This window comes from Triturus cristatus, chromosome 2_1, assembly GCF_964204655.1.
Source record: "Triturus cristatus chromosome 2_1, aTriCri1.1, whole genome shotgun sequence".
Classification (NCBI taxonomy): domain Eukaryota; kingdom Metazoa; phylum Chordata; class Amphibia; order Caudata; family Salamandridae; genus Triturus; species Triturus cristatus.
The window spans coordinates 527,365,258-527,387,396 of record NC_140581.1 but is presented as its reverse complement, the minus strand read 5'-3'; the positions used below and the strand labels follow the sequence as shown (position 1 = coordinate 527,387,396).

The following is a 22,139-nucleotide window of genomic DNA, read 5'->3' as shown; positions in this document are numbered from 1 at the left end:
CGAGAAACTATCCACGGTGTTTCCCAAAGGCGTTCCTAGAGACTCAAAGGACATTCAGACTGTGTCCACCACCAGTTGGGCTTGGGAGAAGCTGAGGCGAGTTACTGGCACTGCCACACTGTATTCCACTTTCGTCCCACTCCCCAATGCCCGGTGGCTCCCAATAACAGGGGAGAAAGTGGTAAAGCGTACGTTAACTAAATTTGAGATTCCGAAACTGCGGGATCTATACCCTGATGGCCAAGCCTACTTGGTGCAGGACGTGGACCGTTTCCCCGACGCCACATTTATGGACAGCTTCATACTGAATAGGGTGCATTCGGCTCTGCGCGCCGCGCTACCTGGTTTCCCCAATTGAACCACAATCATTTGCTCCTCTGTCTCTGATCATAGACAGCAAACAAGGAATTCCCCTCATCTCTAAACTGTATAAAGCCTGTTCAGAACTCATCCCGGTGAACGATGACATGCTCCGTTGAGACTGGGAGGGCGATCTCGGTCGCCCAATCACGGATGATCAATGGGCTGCATGCTGCGCGGTCAAGAAGGATGTCTCCCTCAACAGTAGACACAAACTACTACATTTTAAATTCTTGCCCAGAATGTACATTACCCCGACCAAATCCCATAAATTGGACCAATCCCGAACCCATTCCTGTCACTAATGCATGGCACCTCATGCTGATTTTGTACATCTTACATGAACCTGCCCACTCCTACAGTCGTATTGGGAACCAGTAAACAAGGCTCTAAACGAAATGATCAATCTGTCCCTAGTTCCCATCCCAGAAGTGGCTCTGCAGGGCTATGTGGTCAATTTTCCCCGAAAGGTGAGGAAATTTGTGACCCTCAGTCTATTATTAGCCAAAAGAGAGGTGGCTATTCATTGGGGCCAGAGATCAGTCCCTACACTGAAGAGCTGGATGGGTAGTTTGGCATCATGCAACACTAATAGCGAGATATACGCTTCCACTCTACCCTCCTCATCTCGCCCCAGGGACATCTGGGGTCCATTCAGGGCATACGTGAAGTCACATCAGCAATCACCTGTTAACCACCTAGCACAAGGCATTGTCCCGACTGGGGTGGGCTAATCGGGCCGTTGTTTTACAACACATATAATACATGGTATAGCGAATGTTATAGTGATGAAGATTTATTTGCAACGACTCTGCTTTTATGTCCATAATGCATTGGGTGTGATGAATGACAACTGGACGGATGGGCAAATCTCCTACATTGTGGGGTTAACTGTGAATATGGGACTTTGTTTTTTCTTCACTATCGGATGGGACTCTTTGATATCAAAATGCATGACTTTTCTGTACATCCTTGCCTAAGTACTGCTCGAAAGTGTGAACTGTGACAGTGACCAACCATATTCATATTGTTTACATGTGAAAATGTATAAATAAAGTTAAAAAAATAAAAACTGCACTTACGGGTGGAGATTCTGAGTTTCAATCTGTGATCATTTACTTTTGCTAGAGTGATTATTGCAAGACAGAAGTTATCTACTGTCCACATATGACAACCCTATCTCCCATTTCCTCCTCCTCTGTTTGTTCCCTTGACTATCTGGAAGGATTCTGTCAGAACAGCCCTTCAGCAAGGTGCACACAGGCAGGTACAACTGCATTGAATTCCAGGTATTGGACATCCCCAGGCTACTGTCTGAACACTGACATTTTGCTCCAGTTTCAGTGGATGGTTTCTTTGAATCTGAAGGGAGCATTCATTTTGACTGTGAGTGGGACTTGCTTCAGACTAGACATATAAGCTGGAGCAGCCCTTCAGCTTGTTAGATTTCTTCTGGATGAGGACAATCATTGACTTTGCTGCTGTTGTACTGCTAGAATGCAGGTCTAAGTGCAGTACATTTCAGCATGACTAGATATAATCCAGCAAAAGACACACAATTGATGGACGAAATGCAGAACAAATCAAAACATTCACCCCCAGTCAAGAGATTTGGGTTAAATCCATCATTCTTTTGCTCACCATGCCACCCCAGTTTAAACCAGGCCATATGCAAATCAGTCTTGATCCTGTCCCTGGACCAGAAACAAGCATCCTGGGACCAGTTTCATGGCATCACCGTTCATCAGCCCGGTTAGCTTGAATCCAGTATTATAGAGAGTACAGGAGTCAGGACCCACGTCTGGGCATACCCTTCCCACTTAGGGCGACATCTGCAAAAGAAACAATTGATGGACGGAATGCTGTACAATGCAAACATTCACCCCCAGTCACAAGGATCTGGGTTTAATCCATCATTCTTTTGCTCACCACACAGGGTCAAGACTGATTTGCATATGGCTGGGTTCAAACTGGAATGGCATGGTAAGCAAAAAAACAATGAATTTAGTCCCAGATCTCTGTACTGGGGTGAATGTTTGACATTGTTCTGCATTCTGTCCATCAATTGTTCTTTTTGTATTTGTCACCCCGAGTGGGACGGTATGCCCAGACATGGGTCCCGTGCTCTCTATACCACTGGAGTCAAGCTATCCTGGCTGATGAGGGCTGAAAGCCCAAAACTGGTCTTACGATGCTTGTTTCCAGTCCAGGGAGGACCTGGTCTGGCAGTTCGGGCTGGACTGTTCCCATTGGGTGCAGGGTCAAGACTGATTTGCATATGGCTGGGTCCAAACTGGAATGGCATGGTGAGCAAAGAAACGATGGATTTAGTCCCAGATCTCTGGACTGAGGTGAATGTTTGACATTGTTCTGCATTCTGTCCATCAATTGTTCTTTTTGCATAGATATAATCCAGGGCACCCTTTGTGAAGCTGGCCTGTCCTGCTTTTGCTTTACCTATGTTAAAGGGCCAGTCTCCCCAAGGAGTCAAGAAACATGGACACAACACCTAGAAGCCCTCTTTCTCACCAAAGGATAGAGGAAGACATCCCAAGAAATCTACTGCTATTAATGTGGGAGAGTTGAGTGGTGTGTGTGCCCAATGAGCTCACTACCTTTCTGCATTACCCTTTGTTTGTTTTTTATTCAATTGACCCTGTTTTTGTGGTGACCCAAAATCCAGCTGCCCAGTATGGTCTGACGGGAGTCCCACACGCTCTTATGAGGGTCAAGTATTGGTCTGCTCAATCATCGATGAACCAGGGCTCCATGTGCATGGAACCAGCTGACCCATAGCATCTGTGATCTCCCCCCCATAAGTAGCCCAATACCACCACGTTGGGTTTCACATCACTAACTGTAAGCACAGAAAATAGGTTTACAAACAATACGGTTGCAAACAGTAAACATTACCTGCTTCTATCAAAGTTACTCCATTTTGATGGGAGGGTTGTGATCTCACATTTTGTTATGTATTCAGCAGTGCAAGCTTGTGGTCACGATCATTATGTTTTTGTGAACACTCCCTATCCTCAACAACAGTTATGTAGTTGCATTTTGTAGTACTCTTTGTTTTACTACAGAATTGTTCAAGTGTTGCAAGTCATCTAGTGATCAAGAGAGGTACATTCTGTGAACTTGCAGGGCCTCTGGTTTTCCTGCTATATAGTGTTACATTGATTGTTTATTTGTAATATGCTGTATCATTTGAGGTACTATTTGTATTGTAAAGAAACATATAAATATATGTATGTATATAATTAAGTAAATATTAAAGCATTTTGTACTCATAGCTCTGATGAAATGTAGACCTCTTTCCTCCTTACATTTCCTCCCTCAGCTGAGCCTTGACATCGTGGCCACATTTTTTCAAAGTGTCAAGGAGGCTTAGTTAGACCAAATTTCTATCACAGATGAAATATCTAATACTAGGTTAGTATAGCGTTCTAGCATTCTTGCTGTTAGAGTGCTTGGTGAACCCTCTCTCTGTTGGTCCAGGAATGGAAGTTGTGTTACTGGACAGTGTTTAGCAAAGTTGTTGGGGTAGAGATTATCTGTTAACCAAGGAAGATTTCTCTAGTTATATTTGTGGTGGGGAAGATACCGTATCCAAAGCATATGTGGATTATGTTAAGTAGCAGTGTTAGCCCTTCTAGGTTGTACTACTAAATATCGACCCATAGAATATTGTGGTATAAGAATATTGAGGACAGAATATTGAGGGACGAAATATTGAAAGATAAATACATACACTATACTATACAAACACAATATTCCTAACTCCACACCTACGTCTCTTATAGATATATTTATTTCCCCAAGGTGCATATACGTGGTTAGGTATATAAAATGTAGACTTACTTATCTGTCAATATTTTTTCCTTGATAGTTTGTCCCATCAATATTCTGGTTTCGGCATTCAGGGTGCACACCGACTTAGTTTGGGAAGGTGTTTCATGATTTTGTGGCTTTACGGAAAGTAAGGATGTTGGCTAAGTGTGCACACATTAGGAGGAGGTCCATTTCTGGAGGACATAAGGGGTATTGGCTAAATGTTGTTTGTTTAGTGCCATTGATGTGACGCATGAACATGTCATTTTGATAATGAAAAACGTATTGCTGCCGGTTTATTTGTCGGTTGTGTGGTATGCTCAGGGGTACAGGATTGGGATGGCGCAATATTTGATTGCCTAAAAGATGGCTTTGCGCCTGTTCAGTGCTACCAATATGGCTTCCACTCTACCCTCCTCATCTCGCCCCAGGGACATCTGGGGTCCATTCAGGGCATACGTGAAGTCACATCAGCAATCACCTGTTAACCACCTAGCACAAGGCATTGTCCCGACTGGGGTGGGCTAATCGGGCCGTTGTTTTACAACACATATAATACATGGTATAGCGAATGTTATAGTGATGAAGATTTATTTGCAACGACTCTGCTTTTATGTCCATAATGCATTGGGTGTGATGAATGACAACTGGACGGATGGGCAAATCTCCTACATTGTGGGGTTAACTGTGAATATGGGACTTTGTTTTTTCTTCACTATCGGATGGGACTCTTTGATATCAAAATGCATGACTTTTCTGTACATCCTTGCCTAAGTACTGCTCGAAAGTGTGAACTGTGACAGTGACCAACCATATTCATATTGTTTACATGTGAAAATGTATAAATAAAGTTAAAAAAATAAAAACTGCACTTACGGGTGGAGATTCTGAGTTTCAATCTGTGATCATTTACTTTTGCTAGAGTGATTATTGCAAGACAGAAGTTATCTACTGTCCACATATGACAACCCTATCTCCCATTTCCTCCTCCTCTGTTTGTTCCCTTGACTATCTGGAAGGATTCTGTCAGAACAGCCCTTCAGCAAGGTGCACACAGGCAGGTACAACTGCATTGAATTCCAGGTATTGGACATCCCCAGGCTACTGTCTGAACACTGACATTTTGCTCCAGTTTCAGTGGATGGTTTCTTTGAATCTGAAGGGAGCATTCATTTTGACTGTGAGTGGGACTTGCTTCAGACTAGACATATAAGCTGGAGCAGCCCTTCAGCTTGTTAGATTTCTTCTGGATGAGGACAATCATTGACTTTGCTGCTGTTGTACTGCTAGAATGCAGGTCTAAGTGCAGTACATTTCAGCATGACTAGATATAATCCAGCAAAAGACACACAATTGATGGACGAAATGCAGAACAAATCAAAACATTCACCCCCAGTCAAGAGATTTGGGTTAAATCCATCATTCTTTTGCTCACCATGCCACCCCAGTTTAAACCAGGCCATATGCAAATCAGTCTTGATCCTGTCCCTGGACCAGAAACAAGCATCCTGGGACCAGTTTCATGGCATCACCGTTCATCAGCCCGGTTAGCTTGAATCCAGTATTATAGAGAGTACAGGAGTCAGGACCCACGTCTGGGCATACCCTTCCCACTTAGGGCGACATCTGCAAAAGAAACAATTGATGGACGGAATGCTGTACAATGCAAACATTCACCCCCAGTCACAAGGATCTGGGTTTAATCCATCATTCTTTTGCTCACCACACAGGGTCAAGACTGATTTGCATATGGCTGGGTTCAAACTGGAATGGCATGGTAAGCAAAAAAACAATGAATTTAGTCCCAGATCTCTGTACTGGGGTGAATGTTTGACATTGTTCTGCATTCTGTCCATCAATTGTTCTTTTTGTATTTGTCACCCCGAGTGGGACGGTATGCCCAGACATGGGTCCCGTGCTCTCTATACCACTGGAGTCAAGCTATCCTGGCTGATGAGGGCTGAAAGCCCAAAACTGGTCTTACGATGCTTGTTTCCAGTCCAGGGAGGACCTGGTCTGGCAGTTCGGGCTGGACTGTTCCCATTGGGTGCAGGGTCAAGACTGATTTGCATATGGCTGGGTCCAAACTGGAATGGCATGGTGAGCAAAGAAACGATGGATTTAGTCCCAGATCTCTGGACTGAGGTGAATGTTTGACATTGTTCTGCATTCTGTCCATCAATTGTTCTTTTTGCATAGATATAATCCAGGGCACCCTTTGTGAAGCTGGCCTGTCCTGCTTTTGCTTTACCTATGTTAAAGGGCCAGTCTCCCCAAGGAGTCAAGAAACATGGACACAACACCTAGAAGCCCTCTTTCTCACCAAAGGATAGAGGAAGACATCCCAAGAAATCTACTGCTATTAATGTGGGAGAGTTGAGTGGTGTGTGTGCCCAATGAGCTCACTACCTTTCTGCATTACCCTTTGTTTGTTTTTTATTCAATTGACCCTGTTTTTGTGGTGACCCAAAATCCAGCTGCCCAGTATGGTCTGACGGGAGTCCCACACGCTCTTATGAGGGTCAAGTATTGGTCTGCTCAATCATCGATGAACCAGGGCTCCATGTGCATGGAACCAGCTGACCCATAGCATCTGTGATCTCCCCCCCATAAGTAGCCCAATACCACCACGTTGGGTTTCACATCACTAACTGTAAGCACAGAAAATAGGTTTACAAACAATACGGTTGCAAACAGTAAACATTACCTGCTTCTATCAAAGTTACTCCATTTTGATGGGAGGGTTGTGATCTCACATTTTGTTATGTATTCAGCAGTGCAAGCTTGTGGTCACGATCATTATGTTTTTGTGAACACTCCCTATCCTCAACAACAGTTATGTAGTTGCATTTTGTAGTACTCTTTGTTTTACTACAGAATTGTTCAAGTGTTGCAAGTCATCTAGTGATCAAGAGAGGTACATTCTGTGAACTTGCAGGGCCTCTGGTTTTCCTGCTATATAGTGTTACATTGATTGTTTATTTGTAATATGCTGTATCATTTGAGGTACTATTTGTATTGTAAAGAAACATATAAATATATGTATGTATATAATTAAGTAAATATTAAAGCATTTTGTACTCATAGCTCTGATGAAATGTAGACCTCTTTCCTCCTTACATTTCCTCCCTCAGCTGAGCCTTGACATCGTGGCCACATTTTTTCAAAGTGTCAAGGAGGCTTAGTTAGACCAAATTTCTATCACAGATGAAATATCTAATACTAGGTTAGTATAGCGTTCTAGCATTCTTGCTGTTAGAGTGCTTGGTGAACCCTCTCTCTGTTGGTCCAGGAATGGAAGTTGTGTTACTGGACAGTGTTTAGCAAAGTTGTTGGGGTAGAGATTATCTGTTAACCAAGGAAGATTTCTCTAGTTATATTTGTGGTGGGGAAGATACCGTATCCAAAGCATATGTGGATTATGTTAAGTAGCAGTGTTAGCCCTTCTAGGTTGTACTACTAAATATCGACCCATAGAATATTGTGGTATAAGAATATTGAGGACAGAATATTGAGGGACGAAATATTGAAAGATAAATACATACACTATACTATACAAACACAATATTCCTAACTCCACACCTACGTCTCTTATAGATATATTTATTTCCCCAAGGTGCATATACGTGGTTAGGTATATAAAATGTAGACTTACTTATCTGTCAATATTTTTTCCTTGATAGTTTGTCCCATCAATATTCTGGTTTCGGCATTCAGGGTGCACACCGACTTAGTTTGGGAAGGTGTTTCATGATTTTGTGGCTTTACGGAAAGTAAGGATGTTGGCTAAGTGTGCACACATTAGGAGGAGGTCCATTTCTGGAGGACATAAGGGGTATTGGCTAAATGTTGTTTGTTTAGTGCCATTGATGTGACGCATGAACATGTCATTTTGATAATGAAAAACGTATTGCTGCCGGTTTATTTGTCGGTTGTGTGGTATGCTCAGGGGTACAGGATTGGGATGGCGCAATATTTGATTGCCTAAAAGATGGCTTTGCGCCTGTTCAGTGCTACCAATATGGTTGAGTTGTAGTGTGCGGCTTGGCTTCTGGTAATGTCGCTCCTCTATGCATAGCAGAAACGTTCAGGTTGAAGAGACCATTTGGACAGGGTAGTCCCTGATTTACTGGAGCTTACTGATGGACTTTGGGATGTGTTTTATCTCAGCGCCTACTTGTGCTAAAACATATCAATAAGCAATAAGGCTACAGAATGTGATGCAGTGACCGATTTTGTCTTTCCATTGTGTTCTACATTTTTCTATGCCACATAATTCTGTCAATGCCTTGCTGCATAATTCACCTGGTTGTGTCTATGCTTATTTATGCTTACCAGCAGTGAATCACAGCATTCCAAATGTAATTTTGAGGAGCGTATATATGGTCAATTCTTATGCAATCAGATGCGTTTTCCAAAAATAGTTGATGGGTACAGCCATAATTATTACTTTTTGTATCTTCTATCCAAAACATTTCTCTTAGAATACTATCCACAGTAATTTGCATCTGTTTTTCTTCTTCTCGCAGAGAATGGACCGCGCCTGCGCTTGATGGCCGAACAAACCAAAGTTGTTTCGCACCGGGGGGGCAATGCCACGCTGCCATGCACATTTTTCCGAGACTATGCGGGATCTGCCTCGCACAAGCTCCGGATAAAGTGGACGAAACTGACCTCAGATTACCTCAAAGAGCTGGATGTCTACGTGTCGATGGGGCATCACAAGAGGAGCTACGGCAGCTACCAGGGAAGGGTTTACCTGCAGGAAGCTACTGAAAACGATGCTTCGCTCGTGATTACTGCACTAACCCTAGAAGACTATGGGAGATACAAGTGCGAGGTGATTGAAGGACTGGAAGACGACACAGCTGTAGTAGCACTGGATTTGCAAGGTGAGAGGCAGTATTGTGTTCATTCATTCATTCATGCTACTGAGCGAGAACAACAAATGCTTAGTATTATAATTATTCTACTTTTAAAAGTTCTCTTTTGATGAACAGACAGTATTAGGATTATAATGGTATTTCCTGTTTTGGACCTAGAATCCTTTGTGAAGGATTTATAGATGTCATTCTTCTTGCATAGGGCAGAAGAAGTAGCACAATATGTCTCTCCTAGAGCAGTCCTATATGCACAGGGGACTTGGCATCGTGTGTAAATCCTGCTACACTGGTTTGCTGAAGTTCAGGCTAGCAATATCAGAGTATCCTCTCATGCTTAGAACAGCGCCACTGGCACAGCCGCAGCAGAACAGGGCAAAGGAGCTCTGATGCAGGGAAGCACCATCGCAACGGGAGTCCTGGCACAGGGCAGCACCACACTTAAAGCAGTAAACAGCGTTTACCACAAAACTTTTTCCCCGCAGGGAATTACAACGTGGTCGTTACAACGACCATGTTTTAATTCCGCATACCATTACTCCACAAGTCGGAACAACGACTTGCGGAGGGGGGAGAAGGTGTTGGATTTAAAAGACTGGAGTTGGAATAGTAAATTAGACTATTCCAACATCCAGCGCCCCCTAACAACAACTTGCGGGGTAATGGTATGCGGAATTACAACGCGGTCGTTGTAACGACCGCGTTGTAATTCCCTGCGGGGAAAAAGACTGCGGGATAATGAGGCATATTCCACTTAAAGCGGTCTTGGCATAGGACAGCACCACTGGCATTTAGTCAGGATATTTGACTACACAACTCAGATAGCAGCTCTGTAAGTAGGACAGAGCAGTGTCAGAGTCTCCCTTTGGAAGGCAGGCTGCTCTCCATGCCGCTGGAGTCAAGCCAGCCTGGCTGATGAAGGAGAAAACCCTGAAACCGGTCCTAAGATGCTTGTTTCGGGTTCGGGAAGGACCTGGTTTAGCAGTTCGGGCTGGACTATTGCCATTGGGAGCAGGGTCAAGACTGACTTGCATATGGCTGGGTTTAAACTTGAATGACATGGGGAGCAAGAAAACGATGGATTTAGGCCCAGATCTCTGTACTGGTGTGAGTGTTTGACATTGTTCAACATTCTGTCCATCAATTGTTCGTTTTGCATTCTTCCTTTTGCGGGAGGAGCTGAGCATGGTTCTCCTCTCTTGTGCAAGTGAATTCACCAATGCTTGGCTATTCCCCCATTCCCTTGCTCGTCATGCCCTCAAAACTACAGCTGAATGAAGCTTGTAAAACCCTAGCGGGGACAGCATGTTGGTATGCCCATATCTATTATCATTAGTATTATTAATATTATTATTATTACTATTATTGTTATGTGGAATAAAGAAAACTGGCATAGTGTCTGGAGCAGCATTTGTCTTTGTTGATGATAATAACCATATCTGTATGGCAAGCCTGGACCACAAAGTAATCCGCCCTGCACACTCCAAGGGAAGCAGGGTGCATGGGAAGTTACAAAGGGATCTATTATTTTAGTGATTCAATGATAGAGGGAGGTACACTATTTATGGTCATTTTTAGCTATGTCGATTGGCAGTCACATACTATCAAATATATTTCCTGCAGGAGACTTCAACTGATTTTTGGTTGATAATAGATATGTTGCTGTAAGAAGGAAATTCATGTTCTAGCTCCCTGCTGGGTAGTTCAAGAAATAATACACCCGATTAGATACGACAGATGAAAGCAATGGGAAGGTATGTGCTTTTGGTCCTTCTAGCACACCACTCTGTTATAAGTATACCTTGCAATGCGCAATCTTTTTCCATGGCGAAGAGTTCCTTGGTGTTGTGGGAGTTGGACAGGATTCTGTCCCCAATGAAGTTTCCCTTACTTGATTTAATGAGGTGGTGGTGTGCCCTGGTGGCGGCCTTGTAGGTGGAGAGTGCTTCTGGGGTTTTGCTGTTTCTCCATGTTTTCTCAAGTTGTCGGCAAGATTGCTTGGATTTCGGAGTTCCATGGTGAACCAGATCGCTTTGGCGTTGTATCGTCTGTCAGAGTATTGGAGGGGGACAAGGGTGTTGGCGCAGTTGGCGATTCATTGCTGAAGGTCATTTGCTGTTGTGTTGGCATCGGTCGTGATAGGGGGAGGAGTGTAGCTGAGTACCGAGGTGAGGTGAGGTGATTTTGCTCAAGTTTCTGCTTGGGATCCATGGCGTGGGCTTGTGTGTGGTGGGTTTCGAGAAGGAGAAATTGATGCAGTGGTGGACCATCCAGAGCAGTTCCATGGTGTGACGGAAGATAGGGTCGAGAGTGTGTGCTGCCGTGTGCTGGGGGTGCAGATGAGTTGCTTCAGTCCAATGATGGTGAGGGGAAGAGGGGTAATGGTTGATGTAAATCCACGTCACCCAGGCAACACTACTCAACATGATTAATATGCTGTCTTCCTCTTTAAATGTAATGACGGCCTCCGTTCTTGCTGTCTTTGATGGATTAAGGATTGCTTAGGTGCATGCCATCAGTTCAGTTTTGGCCTGTAGCTGCTGGCCTAGCCACCAGCAGCCATTAAACTGTATTACGTTGTGGAATTCCCTACTTTTAATTCACAACAATGGCTTGTCAATCCTCCTGGCTCCTTGCCATTGACTTACTAATATCTCTCCAGGCTGCGCTGTAGTCCAGTCCAGTTTGGGTTTTATGAAGGGGCCAGGCACAATTAGTCAGAAGTTAGCTCTCTTATATTGTGCTTTTACCTGTGTAAGATCTGATGCAGGAAAAGGAGACAGTCTATGAAGGTGTGACACTAGTACATCCTTGAGGAATGCATTAACATTGAGCTGTATCACCACAGTTTGGAGAAAATATGTAAATCACATATCAACGTTCTGGTGCACAATTACCCCTTACCCACTCTGGCACCCAGGGTGCTCTCCTGTGCTGCCGTATGCTTGTTCATCAGTTACACATCATGTCCCAGCTCTGTGCCCTCACATTTCTCACGTTTCCACCAAGGCCTCATGACTTCATATTATACGCACATCTCTCCTGTTTCCACTGAATCCTGGTTTTGAGTTTTCTGAACTTAAAATCATACCATCTGAACGGAGCTGTTACTGTGGATAAAACTATCGCCCTATTTACAAGAGAGTGCAAACATGCATAATCACATGTTAGCACCCTTTTTCCCACCGCCTCCCTTTGCATCTCTAATAAGATGCAAAGTGGGCATCACTGGGCGTACCCCGGATGGACTACCTTGCAAATATTGCTGATGTTCACATCGCGATATTTACAAGGCAGCCCACAGGATTTTAGCAGACGTTAGATTTTGGCGAAAACTGATGTTTTTGCCAAAATCTAACGTCTGCTAAAATCCTGACTTACCTATGTTTGATATAGGGGGTGGATTATGCTGCTACGACCACAGGGTCGTATCAGCAATGTTATCAATGTTTTGCAGGGAACATCCCTGAAAAACCATCGATGTTCCCTGCAAAATGGCGCTAACCTCGCTATCTCTGGAATTTTTATCGCCCTGGAGAAACGAGTTGTTAATAACGCGCTACCAGGGCGATAAATTCCAGAGAAAGCCTGTGATAAGAAATTTATCGCTAAGCAGGGCCAGCGATAATTATCGCTGGCCGTTGATACTATGCCCCTTTGAAGAGCTATCTCAGTTTTAAAAAAGAGGGAACAAGGACAGCGTGCAACTTAGATGGCGCTACTTCGCATGCTCGACAGCCACAGATTGCTTTATTGATACAGGTCCTGGTTCGGTAAAGAGACTCACATTATAGAAAACCTAGGAATATTATCAGTGCATTGAAAGCCATATTATTCCCAGAAGATGATTGTCCTAGCTCAATCTCCAAAAATGTGCCACGGAGAACAAGATGATTTAAATTGAAGTACATAGTATGTCAATGGATGAATGTGATGTTATCAATCTAATCTTTGTATTCTGTTTACTGCTTGTGTTTGCTGGTCTGGATAAAACATACAGCAGGGATTCCAAAGTTTGCCAAAAAAAGTTTACATTTTTTTCTAGATAGGTGCGGGAAATGGGTCATCATGGAGGGGTTTGAGTGCGATTGATTCTTTGTAGCTTCTGATTCTTCACTGGCCCTGATTATAGTCCCTTGCATACTGACATAAGGTACCTGCAGCTGACAGGAGGCTGAATATCGTGAAAAGAGGATCACTCACTCGTGGGTGCACATTTATGCATTCATTACGACGACTGTTCCTTAATCATCTCAGACTTTAACAGACGATTGTTAAATATTGCCCCACATGTGCATCAAGCATTTGGTTTACACAATAATGTTAATTTCCTCAAGCTACTTTCATCCAAAAGATACAGGAGGTACAGGTACATTAGGGATCAATGGCACGTCTTTGCATCGGCATATGCCTGTAGTCCCTAAAACTGGTGTCAGGGTGTGAATACAGTCCTTTGCAGTGTGCAAACCAAGTGATTTGTGGTGCGTCTTGAAAGATAGGCTATGATATGTCCAACCTAACTACTGTGGCCTAATGAGATGCATACCTGTGCTGAACCTTCACAACTACAGCACACGTTGGCCACGTAACCAGAATTAGCGTAGGCTTATCACTGTTTATAGACTTCCTCAGAGGAAGCCTTGCTGCCCATCCTCAGGCCATTTTGAAAAAGAACAAACACAATGTCTGAAAAAAGAGAAGGGAGCTGACGTGTACAATGCAGGAACATTTGCAATCATTTTAGCTCTACTCAAAATCGGTTTTTATAGTGAGGAGGTTTCTGCCAGACCCAAAGAATTCTTTACCTTGCAGAACATCTCAGGATCGCGTTCCTAGCAGGTGCTGGGATCTCTTTGAAGTAGGGTGGGCTGGAATCAGCCGCGGCCTGTGCAGGTAAGAGCGGCGGGGCCGGGGGATTGGCTTTTCCCTCACATCTTATGCCCACAACATTCAAATTGTTGTTTACCAATGACACTAAAACAGGACCATAATTCCACAACTGCATGTTAGCAAAAACGCTCCAAAACTGAATTCAGGGAAGGCGGAGGTTCTTCTATTTGGTCATCAAAACTCTTTTTGGTCCATGGACTGGTGGCCACGAAAACTGGGCCCACTCTTGGCCCCCGCCACGAAAGCCTGCAACTAAGGGGTTATAATAGATGACAAACTGTTCTATACAGACCATGTAAACTCAATGGCTTCCTCTGCAATTTAATTTATGCCCTAAAAATCATAAAAAAAGTTCTCCCCTACATTCCTCCTGACCTGCAGAAAGCAGTTGTTACTTCCCATGTTGTTGCAAAACTTGACTACTGTAACAGCCTACACCTAATATGCAAGAACGACTATTGAATGACATACAAACAGTGCAGAACACAGGTGCTCGACTGCTCCTGAAAATCATCAAATTTCAGGCAGCATCCAGGGGACTCAAGAAACTTCCACTGGCTCCCAGTCATACAGAGAATCGCTTTTAAAGCCTTAAGCATCACCTACGATGCTCTGAACAATCTGGGTCCAGCTTTTTTGAAGTATTGTCTTAACTGGCGTAACCCAACAGGACCCTACGATCAGCTCTATCCAAAAACCTGGTGACCCCCAGATTTAACAAAACCTCCAGGGGTGACACAAGCTTCGCATTCGGAGCAAACAAAGCATGGAACTCCCTGCCTCTCAATTCAAAATCTTCACCAAATATTTTAGCTTTTCGAAAAGCCTTAAAAACCTGGCTATTCGATTTGTCAGTGGCCTCCGTCTCAATGGACAGCAGAGCAAGCGCCAAGAAACCTATGGGAATTCGAGCGCTCTATAATCTCCTTTAACATTGACATTAACTACCTTTACAGCTGCATAATGAAACTTGAGGGTCCCCCCTGCAAAGTACCCGAAGGGCCCCCTCTCTGGACCTACTGTGGAGCACTCAGGCCAGGATACCATGCTGAGGGCCCCCCACCCTGCAGCTTGGGACTGTGGGGGCCTTTGTTACTGCCAGTGTACCTTTACCTTATTTGCATAATTTAGTTTCTGAGGTTTTTGGGGGATTTGCGCCTAACCACCTGTAGTAAACTACTGTGCACACAGCTAGGGTTGTACAGTTCTTATCTTAAACCTCCCTTTATCACCTACACAGGTTGTGGAGGACAAAACCACAATTCCTAGATAAATAACAGCTCGACACACAATTTGTCAATGGTTTCATCTCTTAATTTGGCGCATTTATTTCTGATATATCATTGATGTTGTATCTGCAAAAAACATTACACTTGTGACCATGGTTTGCCTTGTTCTAAAGCCAGAGGAACACCCTTCGTCGGCTGAACTCCTTTGTACGTAGTGGACAACCCCTCCTTCTAGAGTTGCAGCCAATAGGATGCCTCGGCAATGAGCCAACCTTTACATCTGTTCCCCATGGAAATTCAATTTGGGTTAAGGGGACTTAATTAATACCTTACTGCTCCAATCAGACTTTGATAGGAGACGCCAGGCTGGGCCGAGATGTAACCAGTGCCGCGCGCTGCAGCATGGGAGGGCCTGGGACAGGGTTTATGAGGCTGCGCTCTGTTTACAGTCAGTGAGTCTCAGGTCAGCAATGGAAACGAACAAAGAAGAGGCGGCCAATTGAGCAAAGAGTCTAAACATCTTTTAAAAGCAGGTTAACACATGTTTTAAAGAAGGAGACAGTATTATTTTAATAAAACCGTAAGCGGAGAATGAGTGGAAATGGGCTTCCTGGCATTTTTCCACTTAAAAATTCACAAAGCTCCAGTCCTTGTAAAACCTAGAAGTATAAATACAGTTTAAAGTGGTGGGGTCACGTTCGCTGGGCCTGTACTCACTCATTGCAGGTTTTCCATTTCATTTAGCAGGCTTTGCACTGCAGAAAGCAAGAGTCTCTCTATGCGAATATATTAGTGGAATGATTCAATTTACAAGCTAGGGCCCTCGAGAGGCATGTTTCCTGTGAACACTGAGGTGTGCAAAATTTATTCGGGGCTAAAATTATCACCTATTGTGAGTTTTGCCCCCACAACATGCGGATGTTGGCGTTAACGGCACCAACATCCTAATTTTTCCTTTTGTTTCCCCCCGGTTAATATCAGCTCATGTGATCTGCCAAATGTATCCATGTAATGTGTATTTTATTGGACCCGATAATTCGGATGTATTCGGTGAAACGAGTTAGTGCACGTGTCACAATTATAGAGCACCTACTACTGAGGGCCTATATATTATCATGCTAAAATACTGCCAAATCGAGTCAGTGATACCTTATGACTGGCGAGTAAACGTAACAGAAATATTTTATTCTGATTTCAACATATTTTTTCTAATATAATAGTTCTGAGGTAATCAGGTTCAGACTTATTAATACAAGCACAAATGTCTGTGTACACATCAATGTACGCAATGTACGCAATTGTTAAATGTTCTAGCTATTTTGCTAGCTGGACAATATCCTCTTCCAATATTTGCATGAAAGCGCACACCACACGAGTTTAAATTAATTCTTCAAATGTTCCACTCTTAGCTTGAAAGGAGTAAAGTTTTTACAGACTAACAGCCTTATGAGGGCGGTGAGTGAATGGTGTAGCGGCCTAGTTGCCGCTGGAGTCTTCTTCACCCTGAGACCTTTAGCCCGGATGGGCTTGTGCACAATGTAGCACGCTCTGGCAGTGGTGTAACGAAACTTAAGGGCCCCCCCCTGCAAAGATCATGGCGGGGCCCCCCATGCTCCAGACTCAATCAGGAGCTCTCAGGCCAGAGGTGCGGTACCTGGTGGATAATAAAAGTGGTGCGGCAGAAAGCTGCGATCTATGTTGAAGGAGCAAGTGAGCACAACAAGCACACCTAAGTGAAAGAGGAGTGTTCGGTATTGGACTTCTTGAGGGGGCTCTCCCCCAGGAAGAAATAACTCCCCCAGCAAGAAACCAAAAAAAAAGTTCAAGTGGTGCATTGCATTTACAGCATACATATCAAGACAGCTTGGTATCACATTTTGGAAAACAGGAGTTCGAATGGCACAATCTACAACGCAAGGTTCCAGACATTTCACTGGAAACAAGCCAAAAGATACCAATGGCATAATACTGAATAGCCTGGTTTAAAAAATCCTGTCCCTTCGCGGCTCAGTACAGAGCTGTTCCTCACAGGACACCCTTCTGAATACATATCTCCATCCATACTTATTAGTATGCAGAGCTCTAGTTAGGATAAAGCTGACATCCCCAGATACTCAGTATAGGACTTCTCAGCTAAGATGAATGAATGAAGGGGATTTATAAAGCGCAAAACAGCTGCTCAAGCAGAAGCGTCCTGGCGCTAAGTGCAGTCCTATCTGTTCAGTTCATGCTACATGTTAAGTTCAGAGCTCTCCACTCAGCAAATAACAGGGCTCATTGCTCAGCACAGAACCCACTGAACAGTATGGGCCCCCCTCTTCTATACAAGACCCATTACTCACTAAAGGGTTAATTGGTGAGTACAATGTTCCCCATCAGCACAGAACGTCCTTCACAACTCCAGATTCCATGCACACTCCTATTTCTACATTGGCTGGTTGCTTCATGTTAGACTTGGCATCCTTAGCGTGGTTTCCCCTGATTTTTTCCATCTACCTCCTGCATGTGTACGAGATTTTGTTTTTGCTGGTCTAGATGCTTTGGGCACTTTGCCACTGCTGATCAGGGTCAAAGTGCAAGTGCTCCTTGTGTAAATTGTGATTATGATTGGTTATTTATGATTGGCATATTTGATTTACTGGTAAGTCCCTAGTAAAATGCACTGAGTGTGCCAGGGCTGGTAAACCAAATCCTATTAGTGGTCTTGCAGCACTGGTAGTGCCACTCACATGAGTAGCCCTGTAAATGTGTCTCAGACCTGCCACCGTAGTGTACGTGTGTGCAGTTTTAAACTGCCATGTTGACCTGGCAAGTGCACCCACTTGCCAGGCCCAAACCTTCCTTTTTCCTACATGTAAGGCATGATTCAGGTATGCCCAAGGTATCCCCATGGGAAGGGTGCAGTGTAGGTGAAACGTAGGACATGTCCTGGTGTGTTTTTCACTGTTGAAAGAGTGTCTGCCCCATAGGTAAACATAGGAGCAGCCTTGTAACATTTTACAAGTGTAACTTGCCATTTGGACAAGATAATTCAGAATTTAATAACACACCTTTTAGAAAGGTGGTTTTTAATTTGTGTGCTTGAAAGTGGCACTTTTAGAAAGTAGGCATTTACTTGTTTAACCAACCTGTGTGCCCTGCCTGTTTGTTTACTCACCGTCTGGTTTTTGGAGTGACAGGTGCTGTGAATGTACATTTACATTAGACAGTCGCAAGGGGGTTTGAGGTGTGCCATTCCTTGCCTGGGTGACTCATATCCAGGCTGAATAGACCTTGTTTGTGTTTAAAGTGGTGGGAGGGGTTTCACTAGCACTTGAATAGGCTGTGTCTCCTTTTCACAATGTTGTCTCCACCTCCTGCAGTCAAGCTGGACCAAGGAGGCCGGGACTGGGCTCAGAGACCCTTCCCACAAAGAGAGCAATGAGAAAATGGAGTATAAGTATTGGATCTAAAACCCCAAGACTTTAGATCACTTCTGGAAACAAGCGGACCCTGCTGAGAAGCAGAGCTGAAGAGCTGTGTGAGGAGTGCTTTTTTGTGTGAGGGGTGGGTCGGCCTGCAGTTGCTGTTTCTGTCTGTGACCGAAGAAAAGGACTGACTCTTTTTATCCTGCTGTGGTATCTTGCTTGGGAATAATCTCCATGGGCTTATGTGTGCTTGCCTCCTGTTTTGGAAGACTCAGGGACATCAAAGTCTTCAATGAGCTTTACAGGGAATTTCCTTGAGCTTTACTGGAAATTCCCTTGTGCTTTACTGAGAGATCCCCAGTGCTTTACTTATTTGGGGAGTTTTCCTGCCGTTCCCTTCGTGGAAACCTCCCTCTGCTTAGCTCCTTGGAAGCCGAATAAACTTTTATCTTTCTTGAAGTTCTGGGCTGAGCCTCCACCCGCTGTGTGCAGAGTCTAAGGTTGGAGAAGATCTGGAAGTGCAAACGCGGCCGCTCATCAGGGAAGCCAGCGCAAAGGAATCCTCAGCGTTGCCAGGGAACTAGCGTGGCTGAACAGAGTTCCCCACATTTCCTAGCAACAAACCCCGGAGGCCGAAGAAGACACAGCATCATCAGCGGCCGCCCAACCAGCCAGCCCCCTCGAGTAGAGTCCACGGGGCTAGGCGGAGCAGGACGATATGCCGGTGACCGGAGCAGGGGGCCAACACAGCGCGAACTACTACAGGTGCGGCGCCTCACGCCTTCCGCCTCGGTGCAAATCTTTTGGGGGCATTTTCTTTATTTGCCTGCATTTTGCTGTGATGTGTGGGCAGGCAACCTGAATACCTGAAACAACAACCTCGCACCGGAACTGTGTGCTCAAGGACCATTGGCACCAAAGTGCTGACAATAACGTGGTAATCCTGGTGTTGTTCCTTTGCTACACATGGGTATTGTTGATGGTGATAACTGTTATTTCTTTTCCCCTTCTGAAGACAATCAAACAAGTGTCTGGTTTGCAGTGGAAGTGTTTTGATGTGATAAGCAACCTAAAAGTGTGTGTTACAATGTTGTAACTGTTATGCTTATCATAATTGCCTAGTTGGAAAACCGATTGTGATGTGATTTTTATGTAATCTGTTTATATATAATAAAGGGGATATTTTTATATACTACTGAGTGGAGTCTCTTTTGTAGTGTGTGTAGTGTGTTACTGGTGTGTGTGTGTTGCACAAACTCTTTGCACATTGCAACTGGGATAAGCCTGACTCCTCTGTCAAGCTACCAAGCGGGTGAGCAGGGGTTATCTTGGGTGTGTAACTCCCTTATCCTGAATGGAATGGTGGTTTCTGACTGGCTTGGGTGCATACCTTAGCCAACCAGAAACTCAATTTCTAACACTTCATCTCTTGAATGTTATGCCTATTCCTTCTGAAGTCTTCCAAGATTTAGGAGAAACAGAGAAAAACGATCAAACACTTCACACAAATGGCTTCTAATCTGACAAGAGAGACACTGACGTACAATGAAATACACACAGAGAATAGAACATCTGTATATGGATAAAAGCAGCTTCCCAAAGGAATCAGGAGACGTCAGAGACAACATTTGGAGGGATTCTAGCACAAGGAATATCTGTCTAGAATAGAGGAAAAGCTCAGAGACATCCTTAAGTTTTAGGTGATTGAAATGCAAGGGACACAATGGATCAGGTACAGGGGCATAAAGAGAGTACCCATCAAGAAGAAAGACTCACTCTTTCAAAGAGAGGAAGGGAGAGTGCAAGTTCAAGGGGAATGATCATGTCAAATCAGAACGAGGGTGTTCTAGTGGAGAAGAGATCCTGTGGCATGGGTGAAATATCAAGGTGCATGTCCGCAGAAAGTGAGGACAGGTAGGCATAGAGAGAATGTCAGCTCTAAGGAACACTTCCATAGGGATGGGACAGTTACAAGGCAAGTGAACATAGCTAGTGAATCAGAGCATGTCCAATCAATTGAAGAATGTGAACAGATGGATCAGGTACAAGAAGATGCACTTTCAAGTATTACGGAACATGTTCAAGGAGAGGGAACATGCCCAAATACAAGGAAAGCATGTGTCTCAACATCTATGAAATCTCTGAAGGCAACGGCGATAGAGTTTGTGTTTAGTCATGGTAGGTATTTGCTCAGAAAATGCATGGATTGCAAAAATGGACTGGGGGGAGAGGGCCAAACTGGATGAGGGCACCAACAAGATTTCAAGCCCTAAGGCCTAGCTTAAACCAATAACTGCAATCACATACTTCTCTTTAAATAAATGTGCTTCAGACACTACAGAAAGCTCTACAAATGCACACACTGTAAACAAGTGCCTCCATTTCAAACATAGCTCTGTAAATGCACTGCTGCCATGCTCTGTATCAATGCACTGCTGCTCAAGCTCTGAAACACTGGCATAGCTCAGGTAATGTACTTCAAGAAGGCCAAGTTGAAGCAAATAGTACTAAGGCCCAGGCAAAGTTTAAGCAATTCATGTACGTTTTGGCCTGTAACACCCACTGATTTCCGAAAAAACCCTCTGCTCATATATAGACCTCCCAACATCTTGGAGCTCCCGTGCTATGCAGAATCTCTTTTATTTTGCTTTTAGGAGCAAAGCCCACAGGAATGTGGGAGTGACTGGAAGTTGCACATGTAGTGGAAGGAGAATGATTGAGACAGAAGCAGCTGATGAGGTAAAGGAGTCACTGAAAAAGGAAAGAGAAGTCAGGATGGTGAGGGAAAGGAGTTCTCTTTCTTTTACATATATAAACATCTACCCACAGACAGCTACACATGAGCACACACACACACACCTCAGCCGTGACCACCTCATGTGTCACAAATCTTCTATTATTTGGCAACTCCGGATTTACATTGATGTTGGAACTCCTCTACGAATCTCAGTGAGCAAAGAAGCTGACATCGAGGAAACCTGTGCAGCTTGCTGTAACTCCGGAATAGGAAAGGAGTCTAGTATGTCAGAACAATAATCCGGGGCGGTGGCAGTTTTGTGGGGAGACCTATCATATGCAGCGTTGCCAGCCAGCAGTAAATTGTAAAAAAAAAAAAGTATTTATTCTGCACTTTCTTCCAAACTTGAATCATATTGAATTCTGTGACTCGTTGGCTTAAGGTTATCAAAAAAATGAAATACCAAGCCCAGATACGACCGAGCAGCCTGCTATTCAAAAAGGTATTGCAGGTGTCATGAGATCACTTTACATTTCTGTGTTCTAATATCGGACATAGAGATGGGTAGCTGTCTCTAGAAAAGTTTATTTCAATCCTTAATGCATGCTTATAAAGTAAAATAAATGTGGGCCTTTGTCAACAGCAGGTAATATTAGGCCTCCTATTTGCTTTCGAATTGTGGTCAATGAGGTTGGCATCACATAGTGATAAAGGAATTTCTCACCAGACTTCACATGGACATGCCCACCTCTCCTGGAGTCCAAGCGGCCACATGCCAGTTATACACTGCTGATGAGTTCCCAGT

The 22,139-nt window shown here is 44.0% G+C and overlaps 1 protein-coding gene across 1 annotated transcript in view; it reads left to right on the top strand.

The window, feature by feature from the left end:
- HAPLN1 (hyaluronan and proteoglycan link protein 1) overlaps positions 1-22,139 on the top strand; it is a 330,491-nt gene that overhangs the window by 211,018 nt on the left and 97,334 nt on the right. The window contains exon 3 of the mRNA XM_085632424.1: positions 8,721-9,083. Within this exon, the coding sequence (XP_085488550.1) occupies positions 8,721-9,083 (363 nt within the window). The remainder of the gene's footprint in view (positions 1-8,720; positions 9,084-22,139) is intronic.